The sequence below is a fragment of the Lepeophtheirus salmonis genome, chromosome 5 (genome assembly GCF_016086655.4).
Source record: "Lepeophtheirus salmonis chromosome 5, UVic_Lsal_1.4, whole genome shotgun sequence".
NCBI lineage: Eukaryota > Metazoa > Arthropoda > Copepoda > Siphonostomatoida > Caligidae > Lepeophtheirus > Lepeophtheirus salmonis.
In genome coordinates, this window is record NC_052135.2 from 45,987,859 (window position 1) to 46,003,785 (window position 15,927).

At 32.4% G+C, this 15,927-nt stretch overlaps 1 protein-coding gene across 1 annotated transcript; it reads right to left on the bottom strand.

The window, feature by feature from the left end:
* Positions 1-2,114: 2,114 nt before the first annotated feature.
* Positions 2,115-12,054, bottom strand: LOC121117321 (Na(+)/H(+) exchanger beta-like). Its single transcript, XM_071888719.1, is given in 3 exon segments — positions 2,115-3,108; positions 3,110-4,471; positions 12,034-12,054. Coding segments are annotated over 2 exon segments (1,479 nt in total). The 5' UTR covers positions 4,448-4,471; positions 12,034-12,054; the 3' UTR covers positions 2,115-2,967.
* Positions 12,055-15,927: the final 3,873 nt, after the last annotated feature.

A 15,927-nucleotide genomic window follows, 5' to 3' on the forward strand; every position in this document is an offset into this window, starting at 1 on the left:
TACTCCTCAACTGCGTAATTAGTAGACATTCACTTTACTTCAGTAAAATCAGATAGAATCTTTTGATGTGACGTCAGCACTATTTATGTTGGCCATTTAAAGGGCCTAAACAACCAAGTCTTCTTAGAATAAAAGCTCCTTTTCCATTAATATCAAGCAAAATAGTGAATTATTTCTGTGTATTTTGACGTCAAAATTGGATCCACAAATAAAAGGACTTATATCTATTGAAATATAGAATTACATCGTAATACGATGTTATTTATATAGGATCGACAATACATTGAGAATCAAAACGAAAGAATTACTTATTTTTCTACGGTTATCCTACTTTTCTCAACCCCAATCGATCCCCAGACCCCCAAAAAAAAAAAAAAAAGATTATACAAATCTTGTCATTTCAAATGGATTTACAGTACGTATTACTTTGATTTAATTTGAATGTAAATCAAATATCACTGTTTACCATTACCATCAAATATTATTTAATTCAGGTTTTAAGTTTTTTTTTCTTTTTAAAGCCATTTCATCAAAGTTATTGAAAATTTGTCATTTTTATGTATTATGTAAATATCAGCTTTGAGTCCCAAAGATGGCATCACCTTAAACTATGATGTAATTTATGACTTAATATAAAAACCCTCTATTGCAGAGGTTCTTAACCTGTGGAGAATTCCTCACTGGTGGGCAATGGCAGAGCTGCCAAGTGGGGAATGACCAATCGTACAGAAGAACTATTACTTCAAAATTTCCCCAATTTCTATTTCAACCATTTTTTCAAATTTTTTAATCAAATTTCAAATCACAAGCATTTACAGACTGTTTGAATAATAATTATAAAAAAAGTGAGGTACTCTATGTCGTATTTGGGTAAAAGTGACCAAGACTGTTTGGTTAGAAATATCAACTGCGGCTCCTCACAAACACACTCCTGCGGCCTCTTTCCTTGGTGTAAGACACAGGCAACAGAGCTCCTGTGATAAAGTAATTATTACTCTTACGTGTATAAATTCCTATTGTTATTTTATTTAATGTGCTGTGATGATATTGTATGTTAAGGGTTAAGATTTGTGAATGCACGGGAAATAGCGAGGCAAGATTGACAATGGCAGTAGCACAACGGATTTTCCAATGTTAGTGCGAATCATCGAAATTGTTGGTGGCGTCAGAGACGTTCTCAAGAACAAAACAATCATCAACCTCAACAGGCTGCTCGGCATGTACTATTTCCCAGACTTGAAAAGTGACAACCAAATGATGGAGTTCACGAAGGATCCCTTCCGATTTTGAGTTTACAACTTCCTGAAGGAAGCAAAAGTCATCGAATACCAGTTACTCGACTTAGTGTTTGACTCTACAGCAAAAGATGTTTTTGTAGAGAAACGCCTGAAAACATTCTAGGCCACTATCCATGGTTTGTATTCTCGCGTTGCTGTGGAGGGGTCAATACTACTGCTGGCATTTCCCTCCACGTACAATAAACGAGTCAGTGTTTTCAAGGATGGTTGAGATCAAAATAAAATCACAAAATCGTCTGATTGACCTTGAATTTGATTTGAGCTGCGCCATTTCATAAGAGGATCCGAACCTTGATGCACTCGTTAAGACAAACCAAATACAAAAGTTTCATAAACCTGTATGTGTCTTGTGTTGCATTTTTGTATGTCTTTTTATGTCCAAATAAATTGAGAGAAAAAAATCTTTTCACATGCATTTGATTTCCATGTGATAAATAACTATTTGTTAAAAATATAATATATGCAAATAAAAATTAAGGGCCGTACAAAAAAAGCACAAAAAAACAGAGCATAATTTTACTTAGTAAACACTACATAAATTAAAATTTAATTTGTCAACTTCCGATGCTGTGGTTGGAAATGGAGAATTAGCTCACTAAAAAGCAGAGAATTGGAGAAAAAAGGGTAAGAACCCCTGCTCTGTTGTATGAAATACATTTACTCAAGGTTATTGAAATACAAGGTTAGACCATCATGTAATCGGGATTGCTAGAATTTTCAATTTGATATATCGTACCGACTGCAGGACAAGACAGACAGATTTTGACAAAACACGCAACCACTTATACACTATAACGTCAATATTAAAAAGCGTGGTGGAAGTCAAACATCAGTCGTACATGTACAACATTGTATTTTTATTAACCTTGCCTTTACTCTAAAAAAGAAACATGAAATGAGATCTACAAATTTATATATTTATGGTACATATTATGTAAATGGCATGTTGATATGTTATGGATACAAAAATATATCAGAGTCATAATATGAGTATGTTTAATTAATTAGTTAATCATTGTTCGTTTCATTTTTAAATTTCGTTTTGGCATGGTCATATTCCCTTTTTATCAACGCCATTGAAGCAAACTTAGAGCCTGCATCACCCCAGCGCATTCTCGCAGCTATTTTTTTATTGAATACAGTCTTGTCTAAGTCCGCACTTACGCTTCTATTTAGAATAATTTTTCGTTTTTCATCGTCTACAATTCTACTTCCAATCAAAGATGCCGTTCGTTTATTATTATCCAACTGCTTTATAAGATCATCAGAGGAATCCCCCTTTCGATTAAACCTTCGCTTATAGAGTTGGAAGGGAGTGCTATTAAAGGCTTTGTTGAATTCGTCTTGATCGCAGGGCTTCTCGGCTCTTTCAGGATCAAAAGAATCATTGGACGAGGATTCAATTGTCTCTCTATAGGTCTGATCTTTACAAATTGTACCAAGTTTTGATTCAGAGACTAAAACTGCTGGGCCATAGAGACGGGCATAATGCTCATCCATTGTAGCTGCTTGTAGTTTACGCTCCATTACATCAAGAGATCCTTTGTTAATTAATATTTTTTTGACGTAATTTGTATCAAATTGTTCAAGCGTTTTCATGATCGTATATTTTGACACATGTCCAGTTATAGCCTCAACACCCGCCATGACTTGATCAATTAACTTGAAATTAACAAACTTCCCTACAGAGCGGTCTTTTTTTTGCTTTCTTTTGAATATGAAGTTTATTAACAAAAAGCTTGATAGTACTTCCTTGTACAAAAACTGTGAAGAATATAACAATAATTGTTGTCGTAACAACCATGTCTTTGTATTTTTTTATTATCAGAAATGAGAGCTGCAAGAGAGAACCCAACAGCTCCTCGAAGACCACCATATGCCATGATGAATTGTTCTTTTAAAGATATGGGCTTGACTTTAGTACGATTAAGGATCCCTGATAAAATGAAAACAGCTATGAATCGAATTCCCAAACAGAGAAAAAGAGTCCAAAGTACAAATTGCCATTGAAAGTCATGTTGTTTGCTAATTACAACAGTGCCCAAAAAGAGAAAAATGATGGCATCAGAGACAGAGCTTAATGTTTGAATTCCATATTTGACTGTAGTTCTAGTTTTTGTTGAAGAATTAGGAAATGCATATCTTTTTTGAACTATTCCACAGCCAATCAATGCAATGATTCCAGACCAATGTATGGTTTCAGCTATAACGAAAGAGAAATAAGCATTTGAAATTATGACAATGGGTTCAATAACCCTTGAATGCTGTGTAAATTTGAGCATAAATGCAGAAAGCATTCCAAATATAACACCAATAATGAAGCCACCTCCAGCTACGAAGAAGAAGCTCATTACTGCAATGATATAGTCCTGGACTGCAATGTTGCCTTGTTGTTCGTCCAAGGCTTTCATTGTATTATATATTACGACAGTCACACCGTCATTGAGTAATGATTCGCCAAAAACAAGGAAATAAAGACTCATGTTTACTCCAATTTCTTCAAAAATTGCCAAAACTGCCACAGGATCCACTGCAGCTATTAAAGAAGAAAAAATGAGACATTCGAATGGTGAAAGAAACGTTGCATCCCCCATCAATCCTCCAACAAAAAGAGCACTAAGAATAAAACCAATCACAAAAATATTAACCAATGTTCCAATGATTGCAAAAAGTAGAACAGGGCCCAAGTTAGAAATGAAATCCCTGTCGTAGAGAGAGAACGCAGAGTCCAGTATCACAGGAGGTAGAAGAACATTGAAAAAAAGATTGCTCGTGAACTTAGGAAAGGGATGTGCTTCAGTAAATATAGATCCACTGTTGATAATTCCTCCAGCAAGGCACCCCAAGATGATGAGAACACAGGACTCCGGAACATAGTTTGGTATGACGGGTATGTGGTGAAAAGCAATTTTAAATGCAGCTGCAAGGATGATCATTAAAGTAAAGAGAATAGTCGCGGCGTATTCATCCCAACGCCAAGAGGCTAGAGCCACGCCATGGCTTCCTCCTTCATGCCCACTTTCATTACTATGATGGAATGAGGAGCCATTCAAGTATTCAGTTTCATTTCCAGAGACTTCTAGTCCATTGCATGATGAAATCAAGTAGCACACAATGTTTAACGAAATCAATGATGCGACAAACCTCATTGTCAAGTGATTAAGAGTCTCGGTCTGAAATAGAATAAAATGAAGGAGAATTAATATAAATTTGATTAATTTGAAAATGATTTACTGTACATGTTCATTAAGCTAAGATTCATAGTAGAATACAAACTAAACTGTTTAATTTATTTTAATTTTTTGTCTTGAAACTATTACACCAGCTTATCTCTATATACTTATATAAGGCCTAAAATTCTCTACTACTGATAAGACTTTATTATCTTACATACACTGTAAGCATATTTCATTTTTTTTTGTTAAATAATAAGAGGGGTTATTATTAAACAAATTACAAACATATAATTATTATATTTTGTAAATAAATTATTGTATATTTGATATGTTATTGATACTCTCAGGAAGTCCCTCAATCCTCATCAATAAATGTTATTTACAAAGTTCGGCTAAAAGACAAATAAAACAATTTCTATTATTTAATATAAGTAGTTCAATTTTCAAATAGAATCATCACCATTAGTAATAATCATGAATATATATAATACTGAGTAGGGAGGATTCATCTTATGAAGTAAATCCTACTTGTAAAAGATCAATTTCTGGCTTCCCTATTTATAATATTTCAATATTAGATGTATTTAATCGATGAAATTGTAAAGTTGATTCATACATTTAATCAACTCAATAATTATGCCTTGAGATGCAAGGAAGCACAAATGAAGGATCAACAATAGACCTACTTTGGAATAAATCTACCAACAACAGCAGTTTAATTATTGTATTGAAACTATGAGAATAAATCCCTATTTTTTTATTAGAAAATCTAGTTTGATTTAAACTCTGTCGGTGATGCTTACACCATTGTTTTTTTATAACTAGATTGTTACTTGGAGAATGCATATCAATGTCAATAAATGTGTACTGTTTCCCTTCTCCAAAAAAAGAGTTAATCCACCCCAGTCTTAACAAGGTAGTATATGATTATTTAGACATATAAATTTAAGTTTCACGTGATATGAGATTTAAGAAGTTTATACACTACATTATAAGGAAGGCCAATTGAAACTTGAGAATCATTAAAAGAAGTTTCATGACTAGTACCCTTCGTTCAGGGGGAAACTTTCTAAACTTTTTGTCCTCCAAGATCTTAATGTACGGATATGAGATCTAGGAACCTTCCGGAAACTATCAGAGTAAATACTTGGAAAAGGTGCAATATAGGTTTTTATCGTTTTTTCCTTCATTGGGAGATTTAAAAAAACTATCTATGGAAAATCAAGAGACTTGGGCTCATCACTCAGTATCATAGAGGTGTCATTAAGGATGTTATTACGGTCCACCGGATTTTACATATAAAGATAAACCTATGTCCCTCAGCCTGAATACTAAACAAAGACTACCTCTTCCGCGAAACGAGTCACTCTCATAACAACACCATCTACGTCTGAAAACCAAATATATACATTTTTAAGCATAGTTTTTATTATTGATCGGCTAGTATTTGGAATTATGTACCGCTATGATTTCACCAGGGAAGTGAGGCTGACCTCAACCGATTTTAACTAATACTTTTTTTGTTTTACATATATATTATTTCATAGATTACTTAACAATGTAAGTAATCAATGATTATTTACATTTTGGGATGATTTTGTTTAGTTTTTTCTTTGCACTATCACAGTTTTGTTATATTTTAATATGTTTAACTTAAATGTAAAACTTTTACAAAGAATGATAGTATTTATATGTATATACACTAACCATAATTCGACCATTAAGGGGTTTGATTATCGATGCTGGTCGAAAATAAATACATTCCCATTTTCATTGATTGAATATTCTTATTATTGAAATCTCATAACCAGGAAATAATCTATTATAAGAAGGGATGGAATTTTTTTAGAGTATGAGGAGTAAGTGGGAGTGAGACTTAGGGCAATGAATAGGATGGAAATAATGGTAAAAGCACATAAGGCAAAAATTTAGGTAAATTCTCTTGGCACGGATGGAACACAGATTAAAAGTATACTTGAATTTAACCAGGACATTAATAAGGAGTAAAAGGGAAGAAATACCTTGCCAATTGCCGCGACTTTCTTTGTAATTTTCTTTTTTCTTTTTGTTAATACATTTAAAGACATGTTTTTATCATTAACACAAAAGTATACAGTCTATTTTGTTGTCAGCTGTCAATATTTTTGCTTCTTTTCCCTTTATTAGTATTTTGAACTTTAATTGTTTGAATTAGAATTAGCTTTTGATTAGCTCTGAACATTTTGCAACAATTATTGAATACTAACTCCATATTTCAGAAGAATTGACTGATTTAAGCCTTTTTTCTTTTTTCATTTGGTATAGAAGGCTGCGTGATACCATAAACATAGCGACGTGTTATATTTAATACCTGATCGAGTGTTGAACACAGCATCATAGAAAAGAAAAGTATAAGTGAAAAAAAGATATAGGGTTTTCGATGACTTGTTGCCAACAAGATTTTAACTTCATATTGCCCTTCTCATAGAAGCCCTTATCCCTATTGGCAAAAAACTCGGACAAACAATTTTCAAAGGCTTCAATTGAGGGTAAATTTGTACTCCCAAGCGTTGGCTATAGAAAGAAACAGGTGTTATTCAAATGGTACCAGGTCTGGGATGTAAGGTGGACACATAAGAACTTCCCATCCAAACTCACCGAGCTTCTTGTTGCGTCATCAAAGAGTGAGTGGCCTGGTGTTGTTTCGATATATCTTATTGTCTCCTATTCACCAATTTTGGCCACTTCTTTTCGACTGCCAGATTTAAACGGTCAAGTTGTTCACAGTAGAGTGCAGAATTGAGAGGGGGAATCGCTGGAACCCCAGATAAAAAAGTATCTCCACCGTATACATTGCAAACTTCATTATCATATATAATTAATGTAAAAATATATTTTTTATAATTAAACTCTGAAGTCCAAGTTCCTCAACACATCAAGGATTTTGTATCCTTACTTATAAAGGTATTGTCAGCTAAATCTGATGAGTATACTTTCATAAACATAGATCTCAGGGTTACGAAGATACTGAGCACTAAACTTGTTCCATATTTAAAATCCCCATTCTGTGTATACATGCACCATACAATGATGAGTAGAGCTACACAAGGAATACTAGGGTACATGGAATGTGTTTATTTTTGGTGCACTTACGGGCTAATATTTCCTTTAGGTTTGTTTATTTTCTTGTTTGTGAAGGAGTAAGTGTTTTGTTATAAGTTCCCTGTTTGTGTTAATTAATTGAATAAGTTACAACAGAGTGAATTCTACGGTTCCAATAATTCATGAGGCTATGTCTGATTAACTATCGGAGTACTTCCAAGCTCCTGATAATCATTATTCAATACTTCTTACAGATAATATGTTAACCTGTTGCTGCCTTGGCTGTAGAAGTGACTACCGTGAGTTAAAAGTAGTCAAAATGGACCCCATTCTTGTATCCCCAATCCTAAAGTTCATTTCTACTCATTTCCTGAGAATAATGACCTCGGAAAAAGTGAATAAAGGTCATATGCAAGGAAGGTTTTGTTCGTACTAAGTATTCTCGTGTTTGTAGTCGTCATTTCCATGAGTCCATGGAGAGGAATGACAAGAATGTTACTCAATTAAAAACAATACATCTAAAGGAATGAGACCAGCTAAATTAAATCCAAATGCAGTGCCGACGATATTTCCTGGTGTTCCAGCTTACTTATCAGGTTTACCTCCTCGTCCGAGATACACAACAGTAATTACCGTAGACAATAGGTAATTCTAAGACTTTTAATAGTTTTTGGTGTTTTAACATTAAATATTTTCCTTGTTTTTATATTGAAATTATTTTATTGTATAAATTTTAGAGTTGAGCAAGAAAACCAACAGCTGCAGCAAAAAAATACTTCATTCATGAAAAGAGGTCATATACCTTGGAGGATATAAGAAAAAATATTAACAGATATTGCCTTCCTCAAAAAATCTACGACGTTTATGAGGAAGATTTTGCTATATTTTTTTCATTTTCTACTCTTTCGGGTGTTCCTTGAAAATTATGGAGGGGCAACCAATGAAGATAAGTCTTAAAGAAGATTATCAACCACACGCACTTCATACTGCAAGAAACATAGCATTTACCTATAGAGAAGAAGTGAAGAAAGAAATTAACAAAATGGAAAGAATGAAATAATAAGTAAAGTCGGTGATAAAGGAGTAGATTGGTGAAATCCATTAGCAGTTGTACCCAAATCTAGAAGAAAAGGGAAAATATGAGTGGATCTTAAGAAATTGAATGACTAAGTTAAGAGGCCAATCCATCCCATGAGAACACCTCGGGACATAATATCAAGTATTCCAACAAACATTGTGTTTTTTACAACATTGGATGCAAAACAAGGATATTGGTAGATGGAAATGGAAGAAAAATTAAGAGGAATGACGTGTTTTATGACTCCTTGGGGAGATATTTTTTTAATAGAGCTCCGATGGGATTCATATGAACGGGGGACTCATATTGTCTTCGTGGAGATGAGGCATTGGAAGGTTTATTAATAACTTACAAAGTCGTAGATGACATTCTTACTGTATCACACAATTTCGAAGACCATATTCAGAATGTCTGTAGAATCCTACAAAGATGTAGAGAAAACAAAATAACATTAAATACATCTAAAGTTGTATTTGTACTACTTAAATTAAAATATTGTTGTTATATTTTATTTAAGAAGAGTATTGAAGCGGATCCAAATAAATTGAATGCTATTAAAGATTTTGCAGAGCCATCATCTAGAAAGAAATTGAGAAGTTTTTTGGGAAAGTAGAGAATGTGTGGACCAAAAATCATTCTTTATCAATGAAGGAAATTAAAGAAGTTTTAACTTCACCACCAACCTTAGCACCATTCGATCCAAGATTAGAAACCAAACTTGAAACTGATGCATCGAGAATAAATGGATTAGGATATGTGTTATGTCAGAAGCACAAAGAAGAATGGAAATTAATTCAATGTGGCTCTCAATTTTTATCAAGTGCTGAAACAAGATACTCCATGATAGAATAATAACTTTTGGGTGTAGTGCGTAAAGAAATGTCACATATATCTAGCAGGCTGACCTACATTTTGTGTAATTACGGATCATAAACCACTTGATCCTATTCTTATTAATTACACCATAGATAAGTTAGACAATGCTATACTAATTGGATTTAAATTAAAAATATCAATGTATCAATTTGAAACGAAATGGATAAAGGGAAAATATCATATAGTACCAGATGTATTATCGAGATCACCAGTGTCTCATCCCGAGGAACATGAAGAGTTGGATAGAGATGTTGAATATCACAGAAGACAGGTTATTAGAGTTGCTGTTATTAGAGCTACTCATTTAAAGATGAAGAAAGATTCGTTGATCCATTAATAGAATATATTAGAAAAGAGGCAATGAAAGATCAAACATATAAAGATTTAGTCAATGCAGTTGAAGACAATTGTATAAACGACTCAGTACAACCATTTTCCAAGATATTAAATGATTTATGTACTGAAAATGGTCTTGTCAATGTGTAAATAGGAAGTATGTGTAAATATGTATTAATACATGAAATAAAGAGTCAGTCTGTTCTAAGTGTTTGAAGTGTATATATTGATATTAATTAAAACGTAAATAGCACAGCCTACGATTATAGATACCAAATAATTTTTGAACATCGTTTTCCTCATGGTTGGGAAAGTGGAAAGATATGAACAAAAAGGAAGGCTTTGAAGAAAGACTTTTACGGCTGCATACCATACAGCAATTGGTTTAAATGAGCTATGCAAATATTTACTTGATATTAAATGAGTTCAATACAGTATTTTACAAAAAATTAACTCTAATCCAATAGAGAAAATGTTCGGACGGTATCGGCAACTCGGAGGAGGAAATTATTATATAAGTACAAGGCAATCCTTGAAGTGGAGAAAAAGATACGTTTGTCTTTACTTTTGAAGACCAAAATAAAGTCCTTAGGCAATCTCAAAGACATTTTTTGAGGTGAAGATAAAAAAGGATTAAGATTTCAAGACGTAAACAAAATTTTATCTCTAATTCCTTCCGATTTCTTCTTGGATCTTCAATTTCTTTCGGGAATTGAAGGTCTCATATATTATTCAAGTGGATATTCTACTCATTTCCTGATTAAATCACTAAAAAGAAACTGTTGTGCAAAGTTTTTATCCACATCAGGAGAAATTAATCTCCAGTTGTGTACTGATGGAGCAGATGTGGAAGAAACAGAGAAGTTTTTTTTAATAGCATAAACAGAGGAGGTCTTAAAAAACCAAGTGATGTTATATTACTTTTATGTAGCCATATATATTGATTATTAAGTTTAGTTTTAATGCCGAAGAAATAATCAGTTCTTTACTGTCAATGTATAATCCAAAGATAGTATTTATCAGAGCCCAAAATGACTGTTTTTTTCTTTTCAATATATGATCTGCCTTAATGAAGTATATTGCTGCCAAAATCACACCATTGTATACATACCATGTAAATGTATACTCAATATTTTTCATTTGTTTGCAAAAATTTTGTTTCTGATTGTAACAGCAAAATTTATAGCGGTAAAAGACGGAAAAACAATTTCAAATCAAGTTCCTCAAAAAAGATGAAAAAAATAAATTGTAAATGACTAATACATTCAGTTTGTTTTATATTTTTTTTTATTATCAAAAAATCACTCAATGTGTACGATTAAACTGTATTTTTAATATTTTACTTAGAATATGTGTATACATACACCTATAGAATATAAATGAATGATTTTTGAATTCTGGGATAATCTTTATATATCCTATTTATTTATTTAGCCGTACGTTTGAGATAAAAAAAGCGCGCCCGGAAAGAAATGCACCTTCCATTAACTCTAGCATTCCTTGAGTTGTCAGTCCTAAGTATTTTTTAACGTGCGAGTTTTGTTGTTGTTGGCAACCTTAACAATGTTTTTGTATTCATTTTTAAAATTTATTATCATTATTCATTTATTCTTGAGGAAAGAAAAGCTAAATATACGTTGTAATCACGAGTCTGTATGCTCATGAATGACGGAGAGTAACACTGATGAGTTATAAGTGTAAGCCCTTGTTAGGATCAAAGTAGAATTAGGGATCGAAAACGGAGTAATTCCTACATATGTCTTTACTTGATACGGAGTGGGAATTGTGTTTAATTCATTCATTCCAGAGCTAATTGAACGATTAGTTATCAGAACTAACTAACATTTTTCCTCTAAAAATGTCATAATTACTATGTCAATTTTCTATTTCTTTTTTTATGTGCCAAAAATACTTACAATTTACAACCCAAATGATGAGTCTTAGATAATGATAGCTGATAAGTTAACTGCACTATTAATGTAGAGCGTTTATGACAAAGTCTATTTCATTTAACAAGAAATAGGTTCGATGTATATATTATACATACATAACATACCTAATTGAATCTTGTCAGCTTTAAAACATGATGATTATCCCATTTTACCCTACTCATCACTTCTAGATGATCAAAGTACGTCACATAGAAAAGGCTTTGAATTCTACGATGAATACTTATGTACATACTTACATAAAATATAGGCCGTATGGAGATGTAAATATGTCAATTGATTTAAATTAAATGACATCACCACTTGACTCATTCTCATACAAACACTTTTGTGGATAACTCAATTGGAATGTTCAAAAAAGGAATTGAATTCACTCATAACTCATGTAGCATTTGGTCAACATAATATTATATACAAAGATAAAACGTTTTTATTTAACTATTTTAAAAACATCAATTATGAGGTTTACATTTCTTTTCAATAGGGTATAACATCCTAAAATATACATGTATACACTGTACGTGTAATTACTTATTTAAAAAGCTTCCACTTTGGCCTAATTATAAAACAATAAATTTAACGTATTTATGTAGGAGAGACGTAGTATTATGATTCATTGCTGATATCAAATTTCGGTGATATAAATCTACCGATTAATATATAGATTAAGAATTCTATTTAAATCTATAAATATACATAGTTACGAAAAAAATATGACTTCGGACGTGCGCAAAACATTTTTGTAGTTGGAAACTGAACAGTGTCTCTTATTTTCAAAGCTCATATCATTATTCTTGAAGAGAGAACATCAAAGCATGAAAGACAGCGAGTAAGGCTTTGAATTTGTTGCAGAGATATAAGTGTAAGTCCTTGTTGGACTCGAAGTAGGATTGAGGATCGATATTTTAGTCATTCCTGCCTGTATCACTACTAGATACGGAGTTGGATTTCTGTTTATTTCCTTCATGGCATTGCTGCTTAAAGACGTTATGATAGTTGAGCTACTCTCCTCCAAAAACTGGCATATTTACAACATTAGTTTAGCCTTCTTTCTTTTTAAAGTACAGAAAGGTATCACCAAAACATTGACAACTTTGTTGGGTTTGCTTATAAGTAAAAAAAAATCCACAATTTTTCTAAAAGTCATACCAAACTTCTTCTTTTCTTTCAAGAAAAAGAAAAAAAAACTCGAAATTAACAAGTAGTTAGCCAATTTTTCTTCTCAATAATGAGACTATTTCTTATGTGTAATGAGAAAGGTGAAAATCAGCAAGATGTGTCTCTGAAATATCAGTACAAATGACGTTACTTACAGAATTTAACATGTGTAATTAAAATAAAAGAGTGAATTCATGAAGGTTACGCAGTTAGATATAGAGTAATTTATGGAATTATGTAGTTTGTTATAGGATAATGTATGATACCTTCAGCGCCTCTAGTGGGCAAATAAGTATTCTTGTAGGCAATTACATTTGGATAAAAATTGATGATATTTTTGTCGTTTCACCATTTGGTTTTAGCTTTGGTCCTGGGGTAAAATTAGATCGACTGATACATTTAAAGTACTCATGCATGCATTAAAGCTTTTAATATTTAAGCCTTATGCTATGTAAATATAAGTTCATTTCGATTATATTTGCTACGTTACAAATATTACTAAAAATGGCAATATTTTCTATGCTAAGAATTAGAAAAATGTACTTGTGTTAATTCAATTTTAGCGTTTACTATGCAAGTCTAAGACACATATTAGGTCAGATTCAAATTATACTCAAAATTGAGGAGTACTTCATAAGTAAGTATACAACAAATAAATAAAACTTTTTAAATCTATTTTTGCGTTATCAAATTCGTTTTGCGGTTTTGTAAATAAGGCGTAGCAATCGATATGCTTAACATGTAGGATTCAAAAATCATTTAAATTATAGAAAAAAATAATTTTCTTCCTTTCTTAAAATGACGAAATATTTAAAATATTGTAGTAGGATACGTATTTTTCGAACGATAAAAATAATTAAAATAAAGCGTGCTGAAGCATGATAAAGACATGCATGAGTAAGCTGGTAATAGGTAACTTTGTATAAAACATTTCCAAATGTTGGGGGTGTCACTACTAAGAGCCCATAAGAACCCCCCCCCCAATTCTACCCCGAATGGTGGGGGTATTTTCAGGTACCACCGGGTCCCAAATAACAAATGTGGATTTGTGAGGGGCTTTTAGTAGTTACTTAAGTATAGGCGCTGGGTTGCATCCCTTTTTGGGATCCCGTGGTATCCGAAAACACCACCAACATTCGTGATACAATTGGGTGTTGTAAGTGGATATTATTTTTTTTTTCAAGTATTGCAGTAAGTTGCATCCGGTTTTGGTACCTGGCAGTACCCCAAACCCCAAAATACTTCCAACATTCGGAGTACAAGTGGGGGGTCTTAGTTGTTTTTTCAAGTATTTGCGTTAAGTTGCATCCCGTTTGGGGATTATGCATCATACGAAAACACTCCCAACATTTAAGGTACAATTAGGGGAGTTGTAAGGGACTCTTAGTAGTTCGTTAAGTATCAGAGGTGGGTTGCATCCCGTTTTGGGATCCAGCAGTACCCCAAAACTCCTCCAACATTCGTGATATCATTGGGGGTTGCAAGTGGCTCTTAGTAGTTTTGTTAGTAACTTTTTTGTTAGTTATTTTAGGAAAAATTGTTTTGACCTACGAACTCCGGTCCAGGAATGAATTAAACTTAAATGCGAAGGTATTTCTATATATTATTTTAAGTCTGCGTATATTAATAGTTCAACAACAGCTGTTCATTGGTTTACCTTTTATTACATAACCATCGGGGGCAATCAGAGTTAAATATCGTTTCTCTAGATGAAATGGTTGGAATGTAAGAAAAGGTAAACACATTTTACGTCATATTATACCCATTATCAGCTGATACCTTTGTTCAATTATTCCCGCATCCTGTCTCCTCTTTCTATGTTTTCTCTTTTTTCGCAGCTTGACAAAGGCTAATTTAAGTCAAATCAATACACGTTTATAATGCTAAGAAGATGAAAAGAAGTAGAAAGATCGACAGTTCATAAAAATCTTTTGTTAATTTTTTACATAAGTGGGGTAACACCGTGCACAACATAATATAAAGAATAACGTCAATAATGCATACAATCAACGATAAAATATTTTATTACGACATCCATACCTTAAGCAGACAAATAAAAAAAAACCTTTAGTAAGTAGGTATGGCCATACCTAGGTAAACCAAGGCCATATTTCATAATTCCTCATTTGGATTTGGATTTATTCTATATCAATATTAATATATTATAAGGTTCACTTATTAAACAAATAATTGAATTCTTTTCTACAAAGTAAATTACTCTTCTACAAATGACTACTTTATTTAAAAAAAATGATTCAATTCTTTGTTCCTTCTTGGTCAAAGAGCAAACTCACAAAAATTAGAAATTTTTTTCCTCTCGTGGGCTATTGATAAAAAAAAGTGTATCTCGGTAGAAAGAAGCTTCACTCAGTATTTGACTAAAAAAAGTTGCAATATTTAATTTTTACATAATGATTAAATGCCTTTATTTTTCTTTATGCTTATTTATTCATTAATAAATAAGGAATTAGTGTTTATACTGTTCTGATTTAAATTGCATGGTTCAAATTGGAACAAAGAGCTGAGGCAATTGTTCTCCAAAAAACCTTGTCAAACTAACAAGGTCGTTCGTTTATATTGAAAGCAGGGAATATAGAGAACATTCTAAATGATAACTTTATAGTAATGGTCTATATCTATTAAAAGAGTACATTTTATTTACATATGTTACGTTTGCAAGATAAGTTGTTTAATTTCGTACGTCATTTAAAATACCTTGAACCATTTTCCCTGACATAAGAGCCAGAGCATAAGACTTGTAAAGAGCATTTTAGGAAAAAAGGACAGACATCAGGTCGCACGCAACCTTTTATAAGAAAAAAAAATAGATGGTGGAAGCTCAAAATTAGTATATAGTTTTGCCAATTCTGGGCCAATTCTTCTCTACAATAGAATTACTACTACTTTTTAAAGAGATTTTTATTAAAATATATGGCAAATGATATAAGAAATAAATGAAGGGAACAAGGATCATG